The 25,940-nt window shown below is 36.8% G+C and overlaps 1 protein-coding gene across 6 annotated transcripts in view; it reads right to left on the bottom strand.

Moving 5' to 3' along the window:
- Window positions 1-24,621, bottom strand: part of ANAPC1 (anaphase promoting complex subunit 1) — a 55,106-nt gene extending 30,485 nt beyond the window's left edge. The window contains exons 1-25 of one of the 6 annotated variants that reach the window (XM_032215818.1): window positions 24,455-24,621; window positions 23,321-23,557; window positions 22,042-22,203; window positions 20,715-20,766; window positions 20,446-20,549; window positions 20,136-20,218; window positions 19,546-19,619; window positions 18,200-18,348; window positions 17,626-17,846; window positions 16,142-16,348; window positions 14,861-14,956; window positions 14,118-14,208; window positions 13,951-14,016; window positions 12,513-12,650; window positions 11,482-11,622; window positions 10,696-10,756; window positions 10,119-10,306; window positions 8,786-8,860; window positions 5,889-6,154; window positions 4,492-4,583; window positions 3,390-3,538; window positions 2,077-2,155; window positions 1,913-1,949; window positions 767-840; window positions 168-346 (exon numbers count right to left, since the gene is read on the bottom strand). In XM_032215818.1, coding sequence (XP_032071709.1) covers window positions 168-346; window positions 767-840; window positions 1,913-1,949; window positions 2,077-2,155; window positions 3,390-3,538; window positions 4,492-4,583; window positions 5,889-6,154; window positions 8,786-8,860; window positions 10,119-10,306; window positions 10,696-10,756; window positions 11,482-11,622; window positions 12,513-12,650; window positions 13,951-14,016; window positions 14,118-14,208; window positions 14,861-14,956; window positions 16,142-16,348; window positions 17,626-17,846; window positions 18,200-18,348; window positions 19,546-19,619; window positions 20,136-20,218; window positions 20,446-20,549; window positions 20,715-20,766; window positions 22,042-22,203; window positions 23,321-23,533 — 2,997 coding nt within the window. In that variant the 5' untranslated portion in view covers window positions 23,534-23,557; window positions 24,455-24,621. The remainder of the gene's footprint in view (window positions 1-167; window positions 347-766; window positions 841-1,912; window positions 1,950-2,076; window positions 2,156-3,389; window positions 3,539-4,491; window positions 4,584-5,888; window positions 6,155-8,785; window positions 8,861-10,118; window positions 10,307-10,695; window positions 10,757-11,481; window positions 11,623-12,512; window positions 12,651-13,950; window positions 14,017-14,117; window positions 14,209-14,860; window positions 14,957-16,141; window positions 16,349-17,625; window positions 17,847-18,199; window positions 18,349-19,545; window positions 19,620-20,135; window positions 20,219-20,445; window positions 20,550-20,714; window positions 20,767-22,041; window positions 22,204-23,320; window positions 23,558-24,454) is intronic. The other 5 variants (XM_032215820.1, XM_032215821.1, XM_032215822.1 and 2 more) reach the window with 5 other exon arrangements.
- Window positions 24,622-25,940: the final 1,319 nt, after the last annotated feature.

The raw sequence follows: 25,940 nt of genomic DNA, 5'->3' as shown, positions 1-25,940 counted from the left end.
CAGAAAATAATAAGCCCTCCCCTATAATAAGCCCAAGGCCATATTTTGTGGGTCAAAAAAAATAAGACCCTATCTTATTTTCAAGGAAACAGGGTACATCAAATTATAGAAAGCGGTAGTTGAAAATGATTTTCTCAGTTTTGCTTTTTTGAAATTCAATTACTTACTGTTTTACATTTTGGAAGGTTTCCCTCACGAGCCTGTTTGGAAAGATCTTGACGACCTATCAGAAGGCAGACTGCTTCTGGCCAATCAGAGGCAGGCTGTTGTCGACAGTGATAGATTGCGTCTCTGATCGGAAGAGCAACTCCAAAAGGCAAAGACTCCAGGTCTCTTAAAGTGAATCCTTTTTAGAGAAAGAATGAGAATTCTTAAGTCCATGTTTACAGAATATTTTATAAATCTATTCAAAGACCCAGGAACCAAGAGAGAAAATTTCCCACAGAACAGACTGCAAAGGCTATTCCTAAGCTAAATACGTGTGTTTCTTTTGTCCCACTATTGTCCCGTACCAAATTGCAATAACTAAACTATAAAATCTGTTTTGGCCTATGACAACAATGGGATCTTTTACAAGCAGCAGTCCACCATTCATATTGCCATTGGTTCACTAAATTTACTGCCTGTTTCTAGCTTCATATATTAGCCACTTAAAAATGAAGTTTCCAGTCTCCAAATATATTTAGGAAGTCTAACACTGCATGTCAAACCTATTCAAATGCCTCTGAAAAAACAAAATAATCAAAAAAATAGGAGATCTCCTTACCTACATTTGCCATCCAGACAACCAGTTTTTCTGCAAGGCTAGAAGCAGATGGACTGTTCCTCATACTGCATCTGCTAACAAGGAAATAAATATAACTTACTGATCCTTCTGACACCCAAAGATATATCTGCTACATCTTCTCCCAACATGTTGCCCCTTCAAAAGGACCTCAATTCCCTACTTCTACTGCATGCTTGACAGTTATTATGGGAGTCATAAAACAGCATTTTTGGAATAAACAAAGTACCCAGAAATTTACCTATGGGAAATAAGGGAAAGACAAGTCAGGATGCTTGAAGAGAAAATGTGTACAAAAATTTCCAAGCACTTACAACTATGAAATCTGGGCTGCTGAAAAGAGCAGAAGGCAAATTCTTCAAGCTTTGCTAGTATAATGGAATAGATAGCTGATAAGAAGGGCTGTAACTGCAACAAGTCAGAATACACAATTTCCAGAAAACATGAGTCCCAACATTTTTAATTAAATTAAAAATGAAAACCCCACAGGGATGGAGTCCTGCAAGCGAATCTATAGCCATGGTGGCGCAGTGTTTAGAGTGCAGTACTGCAGGCTACTTCAGCTGACTGCTAGCTGCAGTTTGGCAGTTCAAATCTCACCAGGCTCAAGGTTCTCAGCCTTCCATCCTTCCGAGGTGGGTAAAATGAAGACCCAAATTGTTGGGGGCAATATGCTGACTCTGTAAACCGCTTAGAGGGCTGTAAAGCACTGTGAAGCGGTATATAAGTCTAAGTGCTATAGCTATTAAAGTGATCCAGTCACCTTCCCTGGTTGAGGATTGACCTGAAGCTGGGTCTCCCAAATGCCCATCACACATTTTAATCATTTCACGGTATATAAGTCTAAGAGGTATTGCTATTGCTAGAAGAATAAGGTCAAGGTCCCTCTTTCTTAGCAGTATATGTGAGTCTCAGTCTCTCAGTTCCTCCTAACTCCTTCATTTTGCAGCCTTGTGGGGAAAAGAAGTACAGAATACTTAAATAAGTGAAAGAAGAGACTGGAGAGATGCAAAAACACAAGGGAGCCTCTTAAATATCCTTATATCTACATTCTAATCTTATTCATGAGAGCTAACAAATGGGAACAGCTCCAAATGGAAATATTCTCTCCTCCACCAAATAACATACCTAGATTCTTCCTGTTCAATCTGCTGCTTTCGCTGTCCTAAAAGAGAAAAGCAGAAACAATGGAAATGCAAGTACTCCTGCTTTTTTTTTTATAGGGGTGATGCAACAAGTAATAGACAATAACATTCATTTCCGAATCTTGTGTAGCTCTGAAATTGTATTACCTGATGTTATTCTGGACAAATAGTTGGAGGCTTCATTTGAAACAGCACTTTCATCACCAAGTATATACAGAACAACGCTCTGCCGGGGAGAAATTAATGCTGCATTACATAAAAGTCAGCAAAGTCATCTTAGCAGGAAAAGAGGTGAGCCAAAACTTGGGTTTAAAAGAATCTGGACATCTTTACTAAATATATATGAGGATGCACTTGTATATTCAAGGCCAAATAAGCTAGGCTCAGTGGCAAGTGTCCATGAAGATATGAAGCAGCATTATTTAGATTCAGACTATTAACCTATTAAAATCAATATTATTTATAAGCAGCAACCATTCAGGGTCTTAAGAGTCTTTCTAATTCTGCACCTTCAGATCATTTCATCTGGTAGTGCCAAGAGTATTATTTGAAATCTGTTTGTAAAATAAGTGTTGCCATAAGCAGGACACACTGTTGGGGAGTCACATCCTGTTGCCATGAAATCAACTTCACAGCTCGCATAATAGTGCTATAGTTTAGGAAGGGTATCCATGCTAATACTAAATTATGCTTCCAGAATTTTGGCTTCAGCACACCTGATATCATGTTACTGCTCAAAAATCGTACTTCAAATAAATATACATACAACTTTTCTTTGGTTTTTTGGTTTTTTTTGTTTGTTAAGGAAAACAAGCACATTTCTGTTAGGCATCAAAATTTAATAAATAAGTAAAAGAAATATTGAAATTCCATATTCCAGTATGTATTTTTCTCTCAGAAAACAGAAAAAAAACTATTTAAAGGTACATTATGAATCTGCTCAACGGTAATAAATCTTTGTTTAGAAGGCATCCTCAGAGTTAAATAGGGGAGAGAAGAATATGTCCTTTTCTCTATTAAGCGATACCCAAGGTATTTTCTGGCAGAAACAAACTAATATAAGTGGCACCTGCCTACCTGTAAATTTTTCTTTAATAAAAAACCTCCAACAGTTCACTGACATCAGAATAATTTTGTGCATAAACATATCATCTGGAACCACTTGCTGCGTAGCTGTAGTCAGACATAACTGAGTAGTTTATACAAACAAGTGTATTTTCTCCATTATTTGAAATAAAACTACAGCATAATAGGAACTCATTGTTGAGTAATTCGTTCCTAACAAATCAATTCTCTGTGAATTCAGTCAGTCCTCCTCCCTTCCTTCAATCTGTCTTTTTCTCATATCCAGAAAATTCCAGATGGCTTGCAGCTGAAAACTTTTTTTCCCATTTCTTAAGCATTTGAATTCATATTCAATGAATCAAATCACTTCTCTGGATTCTTAGTTTAATACATACCAACACTACCAGCTTGCTCCTTTCACAGATTCCAGGCAAGTAAGGATAGGGTGGCACACTTTCTCCCTTCAAGCAAGAGCACAGCCACTGAAAGATACTTGGTGGCTCAGCCGAAAAAAAGGAAGGATGATGCATAAAACCTGTTTGGGCTTAATCATACAGAACTTGAGTTATTCATATACCATTTTAAAGATTATATCAAAGCTGCCTTACTGCCTGTGAAAATAGACACTGCAGATATTTTTCTGAACATTAGACTTTCTATATATATAAACCCAAAGTTTTTCAAAGCAAGCAACTTTAAGATGTCTGGACTTCAACTCCCAGAATTCCCCAGCCATCGTGGGACTTAAAATGTACAGACTCTATTCTGGAAGTTGAAGTTCACACCATTTAAAGATGCCAACTTTGAAAAGCATTGATATCAATTGACATTGGTGATATACCTAAGTCTTCCTTGAATAAAAAAAGCCATCGTTTCTGGACATAAACTATCCTAATTTCATTGATGGCAGGTGTATTATTTCCCCTTCTATTATTATTATAATGGCAATCTGTTAGTTTTTCTTGGGTGTCACCTATCATACATAGCTTGGGCACATTCTTTATTTAGAATAATATTCATATCATCTGTGGTAAAATGGGTTATTTTACTGACATATGTTAAATAGGCTGAGCTTTCTCCCACATTTATTCAGAAGGCAAAAGAGTGTCACCCCCCAAAAAAACTTCCTCAGGATTCTGTTCATTTCCAAAAAATCAGGTTTATGAAATAAATGTTCTGACAGCAGCAGCTGTTTTTAAGCAGAAGAAAAACTTATTACATGTGTTTATGTGCTTAGAAGAAATATAATAAGAATTGTTTATGATGGGTTATAATAACCATAAAACATTATATATTTCTTGTTCAACTTCAGAGTTAACTAAAAGAATGTTACAAGATTTCCCACAAAAGACAGGAAGAAAGTTCATATCAGTGGAGATTTGATTACTTTAATACGTCTATGATAAACATGGATGGAAAATCAAATATTTTTACTAAAATTATTAATAATGAACACTATCTTCTGTCAAGAATCCCAATTATTTTCTTGATACTTACTGGGATCAATTATGCAAGTTTGCTTAGAATCCTTGACAAGCATGGGATAGTCTCTGTAATAATAATCAAGATACGTTTCCAGTTTTAAATCCCTAAAAGGAGAATATAAAAATTGAATGATGAATATAAAATATATAAAAGACATGTATTTATTTATTTATTTATTTATTGCATTTTTAAATTATCTGATACTTCCCTTGTTAGGGTGCCTATTCGTTAAAAACATGGAACATATAAACTGTGGTTTACAATAAAATGTCAGCATTTTATATACAAAAGTAGTGATTACAACAGTAATAAAGCAATATGCAGCAGCAAAAAATACAGTAAAACTGGAACAAAACAATATTCTGTTATTCTAAATTGGGGCTTTGTTTTTTAATTTTGGGGTAAACAAAAAATATTCTCTTGTTACCTAATGAAGGCAACGGATGAGGTTCTCTGGGACATTGCTGACATAACTTTTTCTTTTGTGGAGAGAAATTGTCTCACAGGAGGAAGCATTTGGAAAAGACCTTGGTTCAAGTTCTCAGCAATGAAGAGGCAAACAAAAATGAACTCGGCAAAAGAAGCCGTATCTCCTTTCTCTTTGAAGCTCTTGTATTCACTCTGCTGACTGAAATGTAGCAGATAAAACTCCGAGTAAGTTACCTTATTTTTCGGACTATAAGATGCTCCGGACCACCTCTGGCTCCCAGCAATTTGCCTCCTTTCAGCAAACAACAGCCTGGTCAGATTCAGCACAGCCTGATTTAGCACAAGCAGCTGATTGGCAGTTGGATCCCCCCCCCCCGCATACCGCCTATCAGCTGTTCTAGGCTCCGGGGATCATGCCACCATCTATCGCAACCTCCATGCGCCCCATTTTTGGCCTGTGTGCCTCATTTTCGGCCTCCGCACATCCCGTTTTTAGCCCATTCCAGGTGGCGGGGATTGCAGCAGCCACCACCTGGAACGGGACGAAAATGGGGCGCACGAAGGCCAGAAATGGGGCTCACGGAGGCTGCAATAGGTGGCGGCGGCAATGAGTGACAATATCGGGAATTCCCACAGCTTGGAACAGCTGACAGGTGGTATTCTGGGAAGCAGATCTAACCACCAATCAGCTGCTCATGCTAAATGAGGCTGTGCTGAAGCTGAGCAAGCTGTTTGCTGTTTGCTGCAAGGAGGCAAATTGCTGGGAGGCAGAAGTGGAAGGGTGGGAGCCATCGGGTGGGCGGGGCTTCAGCAACATTCGCTCTATAAGAAGCACAGACATTTTCAGACACTTTGGGGGCGGGGAAGTGTGTCATATACACTGAAAAATACGGTATATCTGCTTACAAGTTTTGTTCCAAGATGACTTAATTGCTGCAAAACAACACAACTAGCCCAAATTTCTTTCAAGAAGATCGCACCTTGCCAGTTGTACCAGAAGAACAACAAGAGAACGAATTCCTTCACTCATCAAGCAGTTCAGCTTGAGTTCCTCATAGATTAAATGCAGCACACAGAAAATTACAGGGATCTGGGGGAAGAGAAGAGTAGTGGAATCCAAGCAGTGGTTGTGTGAAGGATTATCCTTAGGGAATTTAGCTTCCAATGGATCCAGTCGCAGAGCTTTAGCCAAAGGGTGAGACTCAATATTTTTATGGTAGTCTGAATTTAGTAAATATTCCCAGTCCTGGTAAAACAAAAATAACAGATAATATAGAGTGCTTCATACTAGATTGTTAGGTTAGCATTTTGACACAATAACAACTGAGGTCAGAAATAACAAAGGTAATGTTTAAAATGTACATATTAGTATCACAAGTTGAAATCCCCCAAAATTGAGACACCTTAAATATATTTACTTAATATTTGTTATTTGAATATTTCAACGTTTGATCTTGTCGTTTTTAGAATAACTTCAAAGTGACAGGGGCAGCATATAAATTTAATAAATAAATAAATATTATAATTAATATCCTGCAGCAGTATGGTACATCATTGGGAATAATAATTATAATAATAATTTATTAAATTTATATGCTACCTGACTCCAGCAACTTTAGGTAGTTCATAAATTGTTAAAAACATTTAAAACAAGGAACAAAAATACAAAACACAAGAACAACACAAAAAAACAAAGATGGCAGAGAAAATAAATTCAGAAGGGAACACTTGCTTAGACTACTGCCATGCACTCTACATGGAACTATGCTTGAAGAATATCTGGAAGCTACAGCTGGCCCAGAATACAGCCACAAGGACAGTTCCTGGGATCCCTAAGGCAGCCTATGTTACATCGCTGTTCCACAAGATGCACTGATTAAGGTGACATGGAAGTATATAATTTGAATATTATATAAATAAATAACACAGAAAAGGAAGAAAAGGCATGTCAATTATTCTTAGCAAAAGCTTGGGCAAAAAAAACCACATATTCAGGGCCTTCGAAATACCAGTAAGTTAGGGATTACATAAATCTCTGGGGCAAACCCCTTCTAAGCAGCAGGTATTACTACATAAAAGACACATTTTCAGGGTCCTGACAGGTGACATTCTTTAATCAATGGAACCCAAAGCACACCAACCCTGTCAAATTAAACCAGCTGAACAGATCTTATGGCCGACAGGTGATCCTTCAAGTAACTAGGCCTTATGCCATATAGGGCTTTATAGGTATCAACCAGCACCCCAAAGCTGGCATTAGTTCATGAAGCATAGGTGTTACCTAGGCATACTGAGACATTTCCATCACTGCCTGCACTGCCCATTCTGAACCAGTTGAGACTTTCAGATGGTCTTCAAGGGCAGACTCCTCTAGAGTACATTGCAGTAGTCAATTACTCCCACTGCCACTTGTAACTACCTGATCAGTCAGAATGGCTCCTTCTTAACTTTCTTCTTCTGAGACTTACGCCACTGGGTTTCTCCCCTTTTCAGTCTGATCATTTCTTAGGCAGCATCTAGCAATGTCACTCTTGCATAACATCACACTTATTGACTAAAATGGCTGAGATTGATGAGCTGGTCCCACCTGTCTGCAAGATGGTGGGGAACCATACCCTGTAATGTTCATTCATTTAACTTCAAACACTTGTGACCGATTTGGGGGTGGGGTGGGGTGATATATAAATTTGATCAATGAACCAAAAAAATAATTTATCCTGAAATGCCTGGATTTCAAATAGATTTTTGCAGGGTCTCCCTAATATTTGGTAGAGCTCCTCACCATGAGGGAGCTTACTAAGTCAGAGTTGGCTAAGGTAGACTATTGCCTCACTTGGTACGATATGTACATACATTTATAATTAAAGGTAGGCATACTATTTACTGTTTTCAATAACTCATCTGCTTTTATTGTAAGCATTCCTATGGGAGTTCAAAACAGTTATTTCTTTAAAGCTTGTACCATTTTTCAGTAAGGTCAGAACAACATGAGAACATATCTGCGTTAATTGAAAAAGTGTCAGAACACTTCCTATAAGGCCATGATGGTGAACCTATGGCATGTGTGCCAGAGGTGGAACGCAGCACCCTCTCTGATGGCATTCGAGCCATTGCCCTAGCTCAGCTCCGACACGCATGCACGTGCACCTCCTGCTGCACAGCTGGCCTTAAGGCTTCTGCCATGCCTGAATGGGGACAAGGTGTGCCAGAGGTCACGCGCACATGCGCAGGGGGATAGGGTGCATGCCCAGGGGCGCACATTGCATTTTGAAGGTTCAAGAGCATATGCGCACATTTGCGCACATGCACACGCTTTGGGCACTCGGCCCAGAAAATGTAAGATATCACTACTATAAGGTATGGGGGGATGGTGTTGTACATGCATATGTATGCATTCAAGTCAGTCCTAATTCCTGGCCATTGCCTTGCAGTCCATGCAGTTTCTCAGCAAAAAATTTTTGTCATCACCTTCTTCTTAGTGCTCAGAGTGAGCAGATCAGTCATCCTGATGGCTTCATGCCAAAGGGAGGACTAGAACTCATTATCTCTCAGTTTCTTACCTGGAATCTTTAACCACTGTACCAAACTGGTCTCAAGCCGTCAATATAGCCTATTTCAAACTCAAAATAATTACTTTGCACATCTCTATTTGTAAATTATGTCGATTTCCTTCAGTAACAGATGGAACTTCTTTGAAGACTACAAATAAAGTTTCTACTTATTAAATCATAAATCAACAAATATTAGCCTTCAGAAAAAAACAAGTCTCATTTTGCTCTGCCTATATATGATCCATTAAAAAATTCCTTGAGCAATATGAATTCAGGCATATCTAAGGTGATGTCTGGAATTATTAAGTAAATAATTCTTCCCTTACTTCATCTGATCCTGTCTCTGAAGGCCGAGCTTTTTTGGGAGCAATGACTGGCGAAAGAGATCCTTCAAAATCAAGCTGAAGTGAACAGAAAAGAAATAATCACACAGAAATTCAAGATATCACAGGAATATTCAGAGCCATTTGTGATGAAATTCAAAAGCTCCACATACAATTTGCCATTATTCTTTTACATATTTTCTACTACAAGTAATTTTGAAGAATGAATATATTACTGTATCTCCAAGTCCACAAATTATAGATGTAAGGATTCAATACATCCATTGATGCTTGCAACTGTTTGAAAATTAAACATTCCCAGTTTAATGGAACCAACTTTGAAATAAAAAAGCTGGACACAATGGGCTAAGGAGAAGCAATCAAATGTAACCATCTTAACTGGTTGGTGAATTGCCTCCAGAGAACAATTGCTTTCAGAGAACATAGACTCTTGATCACAAAGTATTGCCGCAAAAATGGATGCACAATTATTCATGTTTATGAATAGGAAGTTTATGAATTGTTTTCATGTATCAATTTTGGGTATAGTAACACAAATTTAATGTGAATGGTTAAGACAGTAAGAGAAGAATGTGTAATAACATGCTAATATATTTAAGGGATAGTCACTGGGAGATTGCAGATGAGATCTGACTTCTGACAAAAACAGCAAGCTCAAATCAAGTTGTAGACTGGTGCTGGTGTTGTTTATAAAAAACATAATGTTTCACTCACAAGAAAAATATATGTTTTACAATAAATTGTAAAACATAGAGAATTCATATTTCAGTGTTACACTTAAATTAAATTCAAAATAATGAATAGTTACTCTATGTATCAATTACTTCTATTTATGCACAAAAAATCCCTATGAGCAAGTGATCTTGTAATAGAAATTCATATGCATCTAAGATTTCTTTTAATAATATTGTGTATTCAGTCAAATAAAAAGGACTAGGATATTTCTGCAAAATATAGGACTTGAAAGTAAAACATGGGGAAAAGATGAAATGAGGAGAAGAGTGCAACATTATTTCAATAGTCTCATTTATTAATATTAACAAGGCATGTACTATTTTACTCAGAGTATCTGAAAATAATAAGCCCTTTTGGAGAATGATTTTTTTGAATAATATTAGCAGGTGACTCGAAGTCAAGAATCATAGAATGGAAAGATTAGAAAGGAATTTGGAAATCAGCTCAATGCTAGTAAGATTCCACTACTAAAGCATTCTAGATAAATAGTCATTTGGTCTTTGTTTAAACACCTACAGCAAAGGTAAGATCACAGTTTCAAGGCAGCCACTGTCATTTATAAGATTGGAAGTTCACTTACGTTGCGTGTCCATGCCACTCTCTCTGTGTTATAACCCATCATGTTCAACAGACAGGTCACAAATAAGGTCCACTCTGAATAGTAGCTTGGCCCACCAGGTGCATTGTAAGCATTATACCATCTGACAAGTATTTGGACAGCAATCTCTTTAGGCAGGATACTCTTAATGCCTTGTAAACATGTTCTGACTACTCAAGGCAGAAAGAAGACAAAAAAGAATGTTAGTAAGTCAATAATCTAGAACCCAGCTATTTGTAAACCAAAAAACTTGTTCTATGCTTCATTTGGTATATTTGAACCCAATACAATTATTTCAACAAAAGAGCAGCTTGCATATTTCAATAAAATCAAAATGACTAAGCTTCATATTGCATGTGAAAGAATGTGACAGGTTTCCAATGAAATGAGATAAACAATAGCATTTTTAACATTAGCTGTTTTTTTTAAACTTAATTAGACAGAGAAATGAATTGTTAAGGTCTCAGATTCTAATGAAGGCTGGTTTTTCATTTGCTCAATTCTACAGCAATTCTTAATAAAGAAAAAAGAAAAGGAGAGTATGAAATTAACATCGTACCTAATTCTGAAGTTGCAATTTCAGGAATGGTGATTCTAACCATTGAGCCATTATTAAATTCCTAGAAGAAGGAAGATAGATTACATCATCCCATAAGGAATACATCCAGCATCTGCAATATGTGTTATTATATAAACTATGGCAGATTTAAGGTATCCCAAAGACAAATAGAACGCTGTTGTTTCCAGCCTTAGGGTTTAATTTATGAAGGATTCATTGTTATCCTCCATTTTAATTGCTCAAGACAGTTAATATGCCAAGCAAACTAACCAAAGCAAAGGAGGCATCTCTTTATAAAATAATTTAATGATACTGATATTAATTGTGGGATACTTTTATAATTGGTGAGGTTAAAAATCAACCACTCCCATAGCAGCAAATCACTCACTACATTGTAGCATGTTGTAAAATGTACTTAAATACAATAAAAGAAACTTGCCTAAATACCTAAATAATAGTACGACAAGGAAACAAAAGTGGTTTCCTTGGACCAATACTTTCAAATGTTCTGATCTTTCTATATATACGTGTATATTATGTCCTACTTCTAAAGCAGTTTTAGGCTCAAATCTGCATGACAACAATTCTACTCAGATAAATTTCCAGTTCTCCAAGCATATCCCATTATTAATAAATCTGATTTCCTCCAAATTATAAGACAGTTTACACAGAAACATTGAGTTAATATTTACACCCAAGCCACCAAAAACTTTAAGCCATATTTTAGAGGTTCAAATACAAGTGTTATTTGAGCAAATCATTCAACTTAAAAAGAGTTAAACTTACCAGAGTCACTCTGTTCTGAACAGGATCTCTTACAGAATGAATAAAAGTGGAAAGTTGCTGAAATGTACAATCATCAATATAAGAGGAGTCTTGAAGTTTGGAGGAATCCCTCAACTCTATAACAGGGGACAGCACACCTTGCTATAAAAGGAGAAAATGTTTTGCAGTTATAAAAAATATTACAGGAACTTATAGTTGGAAAAACTCTGAGATGATGTAGTTCAACCCTCCCTTAAATTAGCAACTCTCATTGACTGCTTCCCTGTTTCCCCAAAAATAAGACACACACCCCCCCTCCCCCGGATAAATAAGAAGCCTAATTGGGCTTTTGAGCACATGTGCTAAAATAAGCCCTCCTCTGAAAATAAGCTCTCCCCGAAAATATTGCAACACAGCAGCAACCATGAAGTGACCACATTTGCCGCCTCCTGCACTTCAAAAATAACCTCTGCGAAAATAAGGCCAAGTGCTTATTTCAGGGGTCAAAAGAAAATAAGACCCTGTCTTATATTCAGGGAAACACAGTATTTGAATCAAACATGAGTAACATATAGCTCCAGTGAACATGCTGAAGTTCGGTGGTGAGTGGCAATGGGAACAGCAGTCTACCAAAACATTGCCTGAAGACCTAATTGAGTTTAACTTCGGATGGCTTCCATGTAGTTTTCTAATCAGGCCTAGATTTACCATTTTTGGACTTTGTATTAAAAGACTCTGTGCAACTTCAGTATAAATCAGTGTTTCTCTGCCTGACTAGAGAATTCTGAGAATTGAAGTCCATACATGTTAAAGTTGCCAAGTCTGAAAAAGCCTGTATACATTAATTACAATCTTGCGTACTGATAAATTGGAAGCTGTGATTTGGTATCTATGTCGAAAAAAGTCTGAGTAAATGCTGATACAAAACCACCCTAAGGAAAAAAAGGCCACTAAGTAAGGCAAAATTTCTGAATTATTTCTTTAATATACAGAGAAGTGGAAAAATATGCAATGCAAGTCTTGCCAGCTAAAGAAACACCATTATTCCTTACCTCATCTAAGGGACCAAGGAGCTTATTCAAAGGCTTGGAAGGAGTGCTGATACTATCCAGAGGAGTGCTTGGACGAGGCATTTGATTTGACATTGTCATTGATGGAACTGGTAAACCAGGTATAAATACTTTTCCTACCTTTCAATAGGAAACAAAGTAGACAGTGGTTTCAACATAGGTAGTTTTTAAAGGTAAAATATTCTTAAGACATTAAACCTAAGGAATTATTTTAGAATAGTTGAACAGCCCAACATCTTAAAGTTGTCAGATTTGAAGAACACTGATCTAAAATGCTGGAACAAAATCTATTGTGATAAACTGAGTATTGAAAAATGTCCATGTAGAATTGGATAATGTCTCTTGTGCGAGAGCAAAAACAATCAAAATCTGAAGATTTCTGATTTGCCATATACAGGTGCCAATCACTTCTCCCAATGAGAAATGAACAATTGTCTATTCATCGCATGGTAAAGATGAAAGAAATAACCTGTATATAGACCTTAAATCTTAAGAACCTCATTATTAAGACATTTCTAATATCTACAATTAAAGTATTTAATCAAGCTGTGTTCTTGAATCTCTATCTGCAGATCTTCAAGTCTGAATGAATCCTGACAATATGCAGCCACCTTAGATTTTAAATTAACTAAATTTACTACTTAACCTACTAGTGCCTACTCAAATAACTGGCAATGTTTACATACTTGAGACATACCAAAATAAACAAATAATGCCCCAAATCTGTCTCCTCTCATACTGAGCCTATGCAAGAGTATACGTTTATAAAGTTTCAAAATCTTATAAAACTTTTGTTTATTCCTTTCATTATTGAGTTGAAAGAAACAGATATTCTCTAACAAAGGATCTGGTTCCTTCAGCTAAATGTTGCCTTCCCTTATGAGTGACTGATTTAATGAATTTTCAGTTTCCTTATTTTAATTTCTTTCTTTCTTCTGGAACATTTTCTATTGGAAATTGCCCTTTTTGTGTTGTTTTCCCTGAGCAATATGATTTTTACTATAAAAGGGGGGGGGGAACTCTCCCAGAGTGGAAAAATTAAAAAGGCACACTCCCTTTTGTATTGTTGATTGCGGCTTTCATTTTTTATATTCTTGTTTTCAAAAACAAGTGGGAGTAGGAAAGAGGAAGAAACAGACATGACTATCACATGCCTGACCCTACATCTCATTGAAATAGGGGCAACTGAGTATAATAACACAGATCTGAAGAAAACAAGATTCATACACAATACAATGAAAGGGAAATGGAAAGAAGAACAGAGGTGCTATTACACATAGGGGAAATACTAAAGAAAAGAGAGGGCACATAAACAGAATAGAAAAGGATTGTATAAGATGGAAAAAAGGAGAGAAATGTTACAAAAGAAACTATGGATAGAAAACATAAAGCTATTAATGAAGAGAAATAATGTACATACTCGAACCACTCCAGTATAGAGCACTAAGTTTCCATTGCTTTCCAGAATCAGCATTGTATCAACGTTCTGTAAATCCGTCAAATGAAGAGAATACATTAATCTGCAATTATCTGGGTAAATGCTGTCAATTAATACAAATTACATGGAGTTCACATACCCATACTTACATCAACTGGAGCTGCATCCTTTGCATGGATGTTGGTAATGGCACCAAAGATCAACTGTGACTTGTCATTACTCTGCTGAAACTTTACACACCTAAAAGTGGAGTTGGGAGGAACAGAACAATCTACAGTCATAAAAATGACTATAATATAATAGGAGCAACTTTTTCTAGACACCAAAAAATGTCTATCAATGATACAATACAATACACATAAATTTTGACCTAGTCTAGAGACTACAGCAAGATGGAGTGTCTTTAGCCTTGGCAAAAAAAACAGCTTTCCTTTGATTTGGAGCAAATAGCAGGTTACGCTTTGTTAGTAGGTAATGAGTAAAATAATCAGAAATGTGTTTTATTGATAGGTTATAAGCCATAGTTGTTAAGCATAGTTTGGCATAACTGAATGGTAGAGCATATGATAGTCACTTTAGCACCAAAAATGAGACTTCTGAGCAAATTCACCCAGATAATTACAAATTAAGAAATAGCCCTTAGATTTATATATTGCTTCATAGTGCTTTACAGCACTCTCTAAGCAATTTACAGAGTCAGCTTATTGCCCCCAACAATCTGGGTACTAATTTTACCGACCTCAGAAGGATGAAAGGCTGAGTCAACCTTGAGCAAGTTAATACATTAAATGTGAAAAAATTCAAATAATATTTTCCTATTCAATTGGAAAACTAAGTGGTATCTTTAAATGTATACAGTAAATAAAAATAATAAATATCAAAATATACTTACCGCAGTTGGAGCTGGGATTCCACTAAATAGCACAAAAACTTTTGCCCACAAAAATCAGTTGTAATAAATACTTTGGAGGCTTGACAATTCTTCTCCCTAGCAACATTTAAAAACAAAAAATAATAAATATAGACTTCTTCAAGTAAGAAACTTAAGTATTTGCCCTATCATTCTAAACACCAACTATATATTTGTATAAATAAACTCAGAAGGAAATCATAGAGTTCAATCAGAATGAATGCGTAGCCATATTGTGAATTTAGATACTGACTAAGATAATCAGAAATATGATTTTTTTTTTATAGATAGATAGATATTTTATTTGTATGCCGCCCTTTTCCCTGGGGGGACTCAGGGCGGCTCACAGTTCAGGGGGAGGGAGGACAAACCATGTTAAACACATAAAACAATACATCGTTAAAAGCACAACATTCATACAATTCGGGTGGGGTCAATATCTTTAACCCCAGGCCTGTCGGGACAGCCAGGTTTTAAGGGCTGTGTGGAAGGTCTGGAGGGTGGTGAGGGTACGAATCTCCACGGGGAGTTCGTTCCATAGGGTCGGAGCTGCCACCGAGAAGGCTCTCCTCCGCGTGGTTGCCAGTCGACATTGACTGGCTGATGGAAGTCGGAGGAGGCCTAATCTATGTGATCTAATTGGTCGAGTGGAGGTAATTGGCAGTAGGCGGTCTCTCAAGTACCCAGATCCAATACCATGCAGGGCTTTGTAGGTGATAAGTATTTATTCATAGGTTCTAAGCCATGAGTTGCTAAGTACAGTTTGGCTTACCTGAATGGTAGAGCATATGGTATTCACTTTAGCCTCAAAAATGAATTTATGAGCAGATTTACCCAGATAATTACAAATTAGCAATAGCATTTAGATTTATATATTGCTTTATAGTGCTTTACAGAGCTACCTAGGCTTTGGAGGGAAACACTATTAATGATCTTTACTCTTTACTGTTTCAGTGTAATAACTATTTTACTTCACAATAAGCTTATGACCCTGGCTTATTAAATAACAATGTGAACGTTCACTCATATATTGTCCTGTCGTTTATACAAATAAATGTATTAGCCAAAGAAAACGAAGGTAATGGTTTAATGCATTCATGGCTGCAAGAAAGTTTCAAGTCAGAGATTGTTGTTCCTCCAAATGCCTGTCTTATCATTACATGCAAAAATATAAAGTTTTCTTCTCTGAAAGTTAAATCATTTGGTTTGAGGAAGTCAAGATTCTGTAAAGACTTCTTTTATATGAAATAGATTCTTCCAAACCTCAGGGTAGTGAAGGCTTCTGTCCATAGATGCTCTATGCAAAGCTCTGGAACAATGAGTTCAGTTTCTGGGGCAAGAAATGACTCAGTAGCACTGTTTGGAGAATGGCAGGCACTGTGCCTCCTAGGCGACTGAACATGACTGGAGAAGTTGAATCTCTGTACCCCTGAGAAAGAATGTACCCCTAAGGCTGGAGAATGCGATCGGCTGCAAAGACAGAGAAATATATTTATTTTCTCTCTGAGAATACATGTACACAGCTAACTTCCCTTTCCACTATGAGCCCAAATTCTTACATCTTAGGATTTCAAGCACTAAGAACATAGCATAAGAACATAAGCAAGACCCTGCTGGATTGGAACCAGAGGTGGTATTCGGCAGGTTCTGACCAGTTCTGGAGAACCGGTAGCGGAAATTTTGAGCAGTTCAGAGAACCGGTAAATACTACCTCTGACTGGCCCCGCCCCATCTATTCTCTGCCTCTTGAGTCCCAGCTGATCGGGAAGGAATGTGGATTTTGCAGTAACTTTCCACTGGAGTGGGTAGAGAATGAAGATTTTACAGTATCCTTCCCCTGCCACCAAGCCCACACCACACCCACCAAGCACACTACGCCCACAGAACCAGTAGTAAAATAATTTGAATCCCACCACTAATTGGAACCCTGGTCCACTTAATCTAGTAGTCTGTTCTCACACTGGCCAACCAACTGCGCAAGGGACGCACTAGTCTCCCAAACAATGGAGAGGCAGGAACAATCCCCATGACTTTAATAAATTGGTCCAATCCAATTCTGAAGCCAATCAAATTAGTAGCCAGTACCACATCTCATGTTGATTACTACTATAGAACTAGTATTCATAGATTCCAATAAATTAAATTAAATTAAATACTATTGGATCAAATCTGGGTCGGTCATGGGACCAGAATTGTCCCAAAGATGCTTTTTTCAAGAGGCAACTGAACTTTCTGTTTTTCTTTGAAAACGTTTCACTTCTCATCCTTCAGATGAAAAGCTTCTTCAGCTCTGACTGGATGGTGGAGAAACCAGAGTTTTAGTCTTCCAAGCTTTTGGATTCATGCTGGAGCTCATCCTCACTCTTCTCTCTCACTCACCAGAATGTGACATGACTAAACCTCTGGTCCCAGTGACCAAACAAGATTAGATCCTGCAACATTATCCTGGGACATGCATATTTGCTTTTGTTCCATGAAATAAAATACTATATGGATTTATGGCAATATATAAATATATCTGTGACACTGAAATTATTAAGGGTTACTCAAAAACTGAAAAGGGGAAATTAAAAACTCAAGTACTGATGACTACAGCAGGAACTCCTAAAACTTACAAAATTTTGAAATCTCAGTTTCATTTACAAAATAATCATAAATAAAGGAAATGCAGCTCTCAGCAGCACGTCTGATCCCTGCTATAATTATAATCCTGAGAAAGTACAAGGCAAGAAAAGTCAGCAACCTACCTCAAAGCTGCCATGTTGGAAATGGAAGGTGAACGGGAATGGATGCTGGGGGATGAAGCCGACCTGCTTTGGCTACAAATAGAGGAATAGTTCTGGAATGGAGAAGCCATAGGCGAGTCACCCTTAGATAGATTCTTCAGATGGACACTGAAGGAACTGCTGGCAGCTGCATGCTGTGGGGTCCATGTCTGCTCAGAGACCTTCAAGACAGCACTTTGCTCCTACAGATCAATAAGAAATATATTTGTGTGATTCAAATAATCATATGTGTATAACATCACATTTTAAGACAGGATTTTTTTTTTAAAGTGGCCTTTCAGATTTATGGTATCACTGCTGTAAATTTCTATTAATCCAGCCAATAATAATTAATTATGGGAGTTACAATCTAAAACCTTAGAAGGCCACTAAGTTGCTGATCTCTGTCCAATATATAAATCTTAGAACCCAACATATTTGGATGACTGTGCAGTGTAAACTACACAGAACAACAACCACTCCCAGAATAGGCAAGCTATCAATTATCCTCCTTGTTTTCTACGATTCCCTGCTCACTTCACCCTTAATTTTTTACCTCTGCTTTTACTCTTCGAAGGGCCCATATGGAATGCAAGCACTGAGAGGCATCGTATGTCATGAGAATGGAAGGCTCAGCATTGACGAAAACAATTCTCATGGAATAATCAGCAACATACTGTATTCTGGCAGAGGTAAACAAGGCTGCTAAGTGGAGAGAGGATCAAACTGATTACTTGTCAAGAGACATGATTTAAAAACAATTACCTGTATACTTTACTATATTTTTTAATACAGTTAGTCCTCGACTTATGACTACAATTGAGCCCAAAATTTATGTTAAGTGAGACATTTGTTATCTGGGTTTTGCCCCATTTTACAACCTTTCTTGCAATGGTTGTTCATTGAATCCCTGCAACTGATAAGCCAATAACCTGGTTGTTAAGTGAATCTGGCTTCCCCATTAACTTTGCTTGTCAGAAGGTCACAAAAGGTGATCACATGACCTTGGAACACAGCTCTGTGCCATAAATATGAATCAGTTGCCAAACATCTGAATTTTGATCACATAATCATGGGGATGCTGCAAAAATGATCAAAAGTCACATTTTTCAATGCTGCTGTTAACTTCGAATGGTCACTAAATGAACTGTTGTAAGTTGAGGACTACCTGTGGCTTTAACTTATGAATAAAATAAATCAATTGTTTAATTTATGCCCCTGTGATCTTTCTCCTTGGAATGTCTGTTATGTCTTTTTTTCTTTTGTAACTAAACTGAAACACCACTGAAAAAAATGGGATGTCAACATTTTTTCATAAAAAGTGAAGCTTAGCCTCCTTCAAGTCTAGCTAGACTTTGAATGACTTCATGAACATGTCCATGTTTTTTGCAAAAATACAAAAGTGGTCTACCACTGGCTTTTTCAATATTTTTTCAACTTTCCAGCTTAGCTTATAGCCCTATATTCCCTATAGGCCTCCCATCCCAGTATTAACAAGGCTAGCCAGCTGCTGAGCTGTTTTCTGATAATTATTTTCCAATTTAACATCTTCCAGATGTGTTGCACTATATTTCTAACCATCTTAATCCACTGGGTACAGTATGGTAACTGGATTTATGAAGTTGGCCATCTAAAATATCTAAAAGACACCAGATAGGAAAAACATAACAATTCAAGCTTACTGTTCTATTTGTTCAATTTCAAGATAAACTGAATCTTGAATATACATACATACATACATACATACATACATACATACATACATATCTGAACTAATTCGGTATGTTACCTAATATCACATATTTTTAAAAGCTACCAAATGCAGAGTAGTCAATAAACCTAAGTGTCTCTGATTACAACTGATCTAAAATTATCTTTCTTTTTGTGCATTACATAATTTACCTCCAGACTTACAAACCATTGGTGTTATTTCATCTAATGGGTGGAGCATGCTGAACATGGTAGGCAAAGGTTCTCTAAAAAAAAATGAACAAATATTCTAAATACTGCCACAAACGTTCTGATAACAACTTCAAATTGAAGGCCACATTCAAAATTATCATAAGCTCCATTTGTGACAAGTTGCATATTAGCAATGAACTGTGATTTGATCAGAAACATTCTAATAAGTTAAGCATACATTAAAGTAGAAGGAAATATGACGCTATGCACATACACAGGCATATTTGCATAATTCCATTATTCTGAACAATAGATTGAAAATTGGGAATATGGCAATTATGATACTTTGTCTTTATATTTGACTTTTCTTCTGACAGTGCACGTAGCCTATATGGGAAGGTCTCCTCAATTTATCACTGTAACAGCAATCTTGGAAGGTGTGTTGTGATTGACTAGTCATGCAGTTGCTCGCTGTTCACGCAAGTGAAGATTCATGTGTGCAGAACCATCACCTCCCCCTGCCCCCCGCTGGTCTGCAAAGCTGAAAAGGTTCGGGAACTCTGATCTAAGCAATGATCATCTAACTTTACCTGTTTGGATTTAGAGATACTTCATGCAGGGAACTACTACGTTCAAATAACAAGCCATATTTTGTTGGCCAGACATTCGCTACCTATAAAAAATTACATTAAAATAGATTTCATTATAATGGGAAAATATCCAATTTAATCCAATTAACAGAAATTCAATGTTTTCATTATTTATCCATAATTTCTATTTTTCTGAAAAATTGGCCTTTAACAGTGTTCAATTATAAAAAGCATTTCAAAAAATCCAGACTCAATTACAGGTACTTTCTTTATTAGAAAAGAGGTGAAATAATACTTCGATACAGCTTACCTGAAAGGGTAAAGAAGCAGTGTAATCCTTTCCTTCAATACTGTGGATATTTATGCAAGAGCTCTGTAATATGCAGATACATTTTTCTACTAACTGACAGCTATCTAAATTGGGAGACAAGTGAGATTCAAATTATCTTCCATTCATCTATTTTTGTCACAAAAAGGCTGCATTTTCTGCACTGATTTCTGGAACAGCTTCATATCAACGGGGGCAATGCTTTTCCAATTCCAGATCTTAAATCAAATGGTCTAAAAGATTACTTTTACCTTTATTTCTTTCAGATTTTTCCTGGGGTATTGAGAAGTCACACCACAATGCCTAAAAATAAAAATCAGTGGAATAAATAATTCGCTTTGTTTTCTTCTATGTTCTGAAAACAGTCCTATATATTCAAAACTAGATATCATCAACTATGGTATTATCATTTTGATTTTCAAATTCTGACTCAATATAGCTCCACTAAAGTGGCAACATCAATACATAATAGTGAGGTATTGGAAGGCAAAACAAAATTTAAAAAAATATCCGAAGTAGGAAAAAAAAACCTCTCACCCCACCAAAACATTGTTAATTCACTGAGAACATGGTGCTTTACAGTTACGTCACTCCTATTCTAGAGATGAGGAAAAGGGGGTGGGACCTGTTCTGAAGCCAAATGTGCAGGTTACAGGAAGTCCTCACTTAACAGTAATCGGGACTGGAAACTAAGCAATGACTAAGCAACATGGTTGAAGTGCCAAAGTCACATGACCACACTGACTTATAATTTGCTATTGTTAGGCGACTCCTGTGTGGTTGCAGCATCCTGCAGTTATGTAATTGCCATCTGAGGCCTCCTGCCAGTTTCCTCTTTGACTTTGCTTGTTAGAAGCCAGCAGGGAAGGTTGCAAATGGCGATCACATGAGGATGGGATGCTGCAATATGATAATGGCAAGCCAGTTGCTAAGTACTTGAAGTGCAATCACATGATCATAAGGATGCTGTGACAGCCACATCTGTGAGGACTCATTGTAAGCACTTGTATCTTTGAATGGTTGCTTAACAAGTGGACATTAAATGAAGATTGGCTGTCTTGCATTATTTTTTTTAAAGCAAAGATGTGGGATGTTAAAATTAGGTCAGGACTTTGATTTTATGAGAAATGATAAACCCTCTTCTTTTTCACCATTTTCCTCCTGAAAATCATTTGTATCTCATGCTTTTTTTTTCCAAGTAGAAGAAAGAATGCTCTCATTATTAGTAGGACAATAACCATTTCAGGGGATTTTTTTTTTTAAGCAAGATACAATCTACTGAGGAAAAATATCTTTTTTCAGTCATGCAACACTGTTCTCATATGCCACATTCTTCTGGACAGATGATTTTTAAGCTGAAGTATATATAAAAACTAGGAAATGAAATTGTAGATCACATGAATATTAAGCAGTTTGTGCTAATGAAGCTTTTTCTCCATTCTCTAGTCATTATTTTCAAAACAAAATTGAAACAAATCCTGAACATAAATCCTAAACATAAAGCATAAAGGCAATCATGACCTTAACTTTCCTTGGCAATGTAGCTAAACAAACTCTATACCGTACCACTTTTCGTACCTGCAGAACAGAGCTGTCAACAGTAAAAGCTTTATAAACTGCCGAAGATTGGTTTTTACTTCCTCTGCTCCAAATGACCATATTACCAGCCACATATAGTTCTTCATCATACTCTACTTCTTCCCCAACCTCACTGATGCCCTTCCTTAACTTCCAACTTTCCTAAAAGGAAAAAAAATGAATATCACTATTATTGTGCAGTAATGCCCATTTAGATCATAAGTGTGGTTTGGAAAAAAAAATGATGATACACTGCATAACTTATTCTGGTGGTTGTTGAAAATTAGTGGATTTAGCTTTCTAAAAAGCTAATGCAAAAATTATTTTTAAAAACTAACTACAAAAGTTTAGGTGTTTTCTAGCTATCATCAGTGACAAAAACAATATGTGTTTTAAGTATCACCCTGTTTTTCTGAATTTCTCAGCAATTTTTGGTACTAATGCAGTATGCTTATGGATAAAATACATTTGATGGGTGAGACAACACAATTACAGAAAAAAATCTATAATAATAGGTTAAAATGATTTTAAAAATTCTCTAAGAAACTCAGAATATTTCTTTCAGAACAGAACTATTGATATAGTCAAAAATAGAATGCAGAAGATACAAAACATTTATTTTATTTATTTTTATCCTGCCTTTATTATTTTTTATAAACAATTTGTGGCAGTGAACATAGTCTTTCCTCCTCCTATTTTACTCACAACAACAACAACCCTGAGAGGTGGATTAGGCTGAGAGAAAGTGACTAGGCAAAAGTCATCAGCTGGCTTTCATACTAAACAAGACTAGACCTCAGTCTTCTGGTTTCTAGTCTGATGTATTATCCAGTTTCAATGAAATCTCAACAAATCATTATTGTATTTAATATTTTAACATTCTTATTATACTGTTTAATATTTTAGTCTTAACAAAAAAGTGATAGCCTCCTTCTTTAGTTTATTCATGAATGCCCTGGGCCAGGATCTAAATTTTGCTTTGGTAGAAGAGAGAGAACAAAAGAGATTAGAAGTATAGGAGCAATTTGGCAGATAGTAAGCATTCCCAAAATAATCAGTCTTTAATGCTGATGTTTATCTGTTGATTAAGTTCTAAGCTCTACAAACCTACTATTTATGCTCCCCTTGTTTGATCAATGTTTTTATTCACTTTTTAAATTATCAATTCAATGTTTAGCTACGTATTTATAAAAACCCAGAAGCACGTCTAACAGAATATATTTCCCCTACCCTATCCACTTTGCTAAAAATAAAATACTGCTTTCAAAAGAATTTCTACCTTGTGTTTCTCATGGATGGTAACTTCCTGAAGTGACCCCACCAAACCAGCTGCTCCATCTGATGACCAAAGTTCTGAGGCTGGTTGCAGCTGCCGTAGTTGCAGGTTCAGCGCATTAGGATGATGTTTGCAGTGGTCACGGCCAAAAGGGACAAACTCCTGCAAATCCCCTGCTGCAATCATTGTTAACCTCTCTTCATAGATGTTCGACATGAGTTCTAAATATCAACATTATTTCTAAAGGAAGTCCAAAACAGAAACCAGATTACATAGGATCCTTCAAAGCATACACAATACTGTGCAGTTGTTGCTGATTTTGTTAGCTTCATTGATATCAATATCCCTGAAAATCATAAATTTGTAACTAAAGAAGGAACTATACTAAGATCTCTTAACCATGAAGTCCATCTTCCATTGCACTGGAAATCTTATAAAAATTCTAATAATTGATGCAGATTGCTATCTTTAGTGATTTAGCATAAGCATTTGAAATGGATTGCTGAATTCCAAAGATACTATAGGCCTTTCATTCGACAAAGTATTTGCAATAATACACCCCTTATTATGTGTGCGGGACAATCCTTCGGAGACACAATAAAACAATATATGTTGATATTCTAAGATATAAAGTTGCCTTATAATCATAAACTATATATCACTCAGGAGGAGGATCCAATGATTTTAGAAATTACTGCCAAATGAATGTGCATAGATTATATAATAATGCAAAATTGCTGCACTTTTTTGCAAGAGTGAGATTCTTCCTCACTCCCTTTCAATACAACTGTTGATATTGTTTCTACTTATGATTACTCATTTGCAGTTTCAAATAAAAATATTGTGACTTTACTTTTTCCCTTCTTCGGTACATCCTTTGAAAATTTTGAAAAGCAAGCCTGAAAATGCCAACTCCAAAAGAAGGAAAATAACTACAACTGCCTTCTATGTCAGTGATCACTCTGAGAGCACAAATTTGTCATAACTACTGTTGATGAGGAATGAATGAATGAGTTAGAAACACAAGGAGGAGTGAGTCCCTGGGCATGCAACGTGCAAGCCAGCCCCTGATGGATTGGAAAGTTAAAGGAAGGCAGGAACTGTGATAAGCCGCGGGAGGCAGAGGGACTCACGGACCTGAGTGACACAGGAAAGGGCGATCGGCTGCGGGCCTAAGCTGCAGCGGCTTCTCCCCGTGTCTCCCCTCAGATAGCGATTGCAGTTGCAGCAGCAAGTACCCCCCACTTCCAGGTTATCAAGCGGGCGCGGCCATCTTGGAATTCCCATCACCCTCCGCGACGAACGAGGGGCGGGGACTGCAGCGGGAATTGATGGGTTTCTCGGGTTGGCGAAAGAGAAAGCCTAGAAAGCGCCTTTCTTCCCTTTCGTCTTATTGGGAACAGGTCGCTGGGTCGTTGCGAAGAAGCGAGCAAGGAAACGGAGTCTTTCGGTCGTTACCATGGTGATAAGAAGGCTGATGATACTGTACCCTCAGCTGTTTCTATGGCAATTGGTTGCTGGCTGTAGGGAAGGACGATGTGGTTGGATATAGCACAGTCCAATCTCCGCTTAGTGATAACTCAGAGACGGCCTCCCGCCTATCATTTGATATGTAAACGGTGATCCATGCGAACTGTTGAAATATTGGCCCAAGATAATAGAATAAAATGATAAAGGAGAATATTTGTACCTCAGGGTTGACGTCAGAGGTCCTTGGTGCTCTCTGAGCTTGCTGTTTTCTTGCAAATGTTTCATTATTCAAACTAATTAGCATCAGTAATGTTATCTAGTTTGGGTAATGAAACGTCTACAAGAAAACGAGCAGAGCACCATGGACCCCTCAGAACTAAACGATCTTAATTAAGGTCTGTTTCTTATCCTTAGCAGCTTTTGAAGTTGTGTGAATTTTAATTTCCAGGAATGGAGACATGGGAATTTGGGGAGTTGAAGTCAGCACCTATATTGTTCTACATCTACACTAATGTGCTTCATGCTTTTTTTTTTTGCATGTTTTTTTGTTATTTGCAAAAAATATTTTGTTACTTTGTTTGTTTTTGTGAATGCTTTTTAAAATAAATTAGACCTTCTTGTAATTTGAAACAATATATGGTAGGAGTGCACATCAAAATCTAACAGATTGTGTAGATTAGGCCTGATTTCTAAAATTAGTCGTTACTTGGATTTTTTTGCAACCAAAGCAGTGAGGGCACTGTAGTTTATTGCCATATTCTGTTTCTAAAAGAAATGGTGCTCAGAGCTTAATATGTATGCTAATATATCATCATCTTCACCAGATTTGTTTGGATTATAGCTCCCATGCTGTGAATGAAAACTGTAGTTTAACATATCTGGAAAGTACTAGTTTGTTCAGTGAATTACATGATATGTAATCCATACTAACAGAACTTTTGGCTGGGTAAATGAGCAGATCCATTTTAATCAGTCAGTTCAGAAAAAAATCCAATTTTAATATCCAGTCAACATGGCCACTTTCAATAAAGTTAATCACTGTTGTCTGTGTTTCTTCCTCCTTCTTTAATAAATGTAGAGGCCTTACCGACCTCCATCCCAACTCTGCATGGAATACAACATGAAACAAAAATAGAAGAATAAAATACATGTC

The sequence above is a fragment of the Thamnophis elegans genome, chromosome 4 (genome assembly GCF_009769535.1).
Source record: "Thamnophis elegans isolate rThaEle1 chromosome 4, rThaEle1.pri, whole genome shotgun sequence".
Lineage (NCBI taxonomy): Eukaryota > Metazoa > Chordata > Lepidosauria > Squamata > Colubridae > Thamnophis > Thamnophis elegans.
The sequence above is the reverse complement of the archived record's forward strand: the minus strand, read 5'-3'. Positions and strand labels throughout refer to the sequence as shown.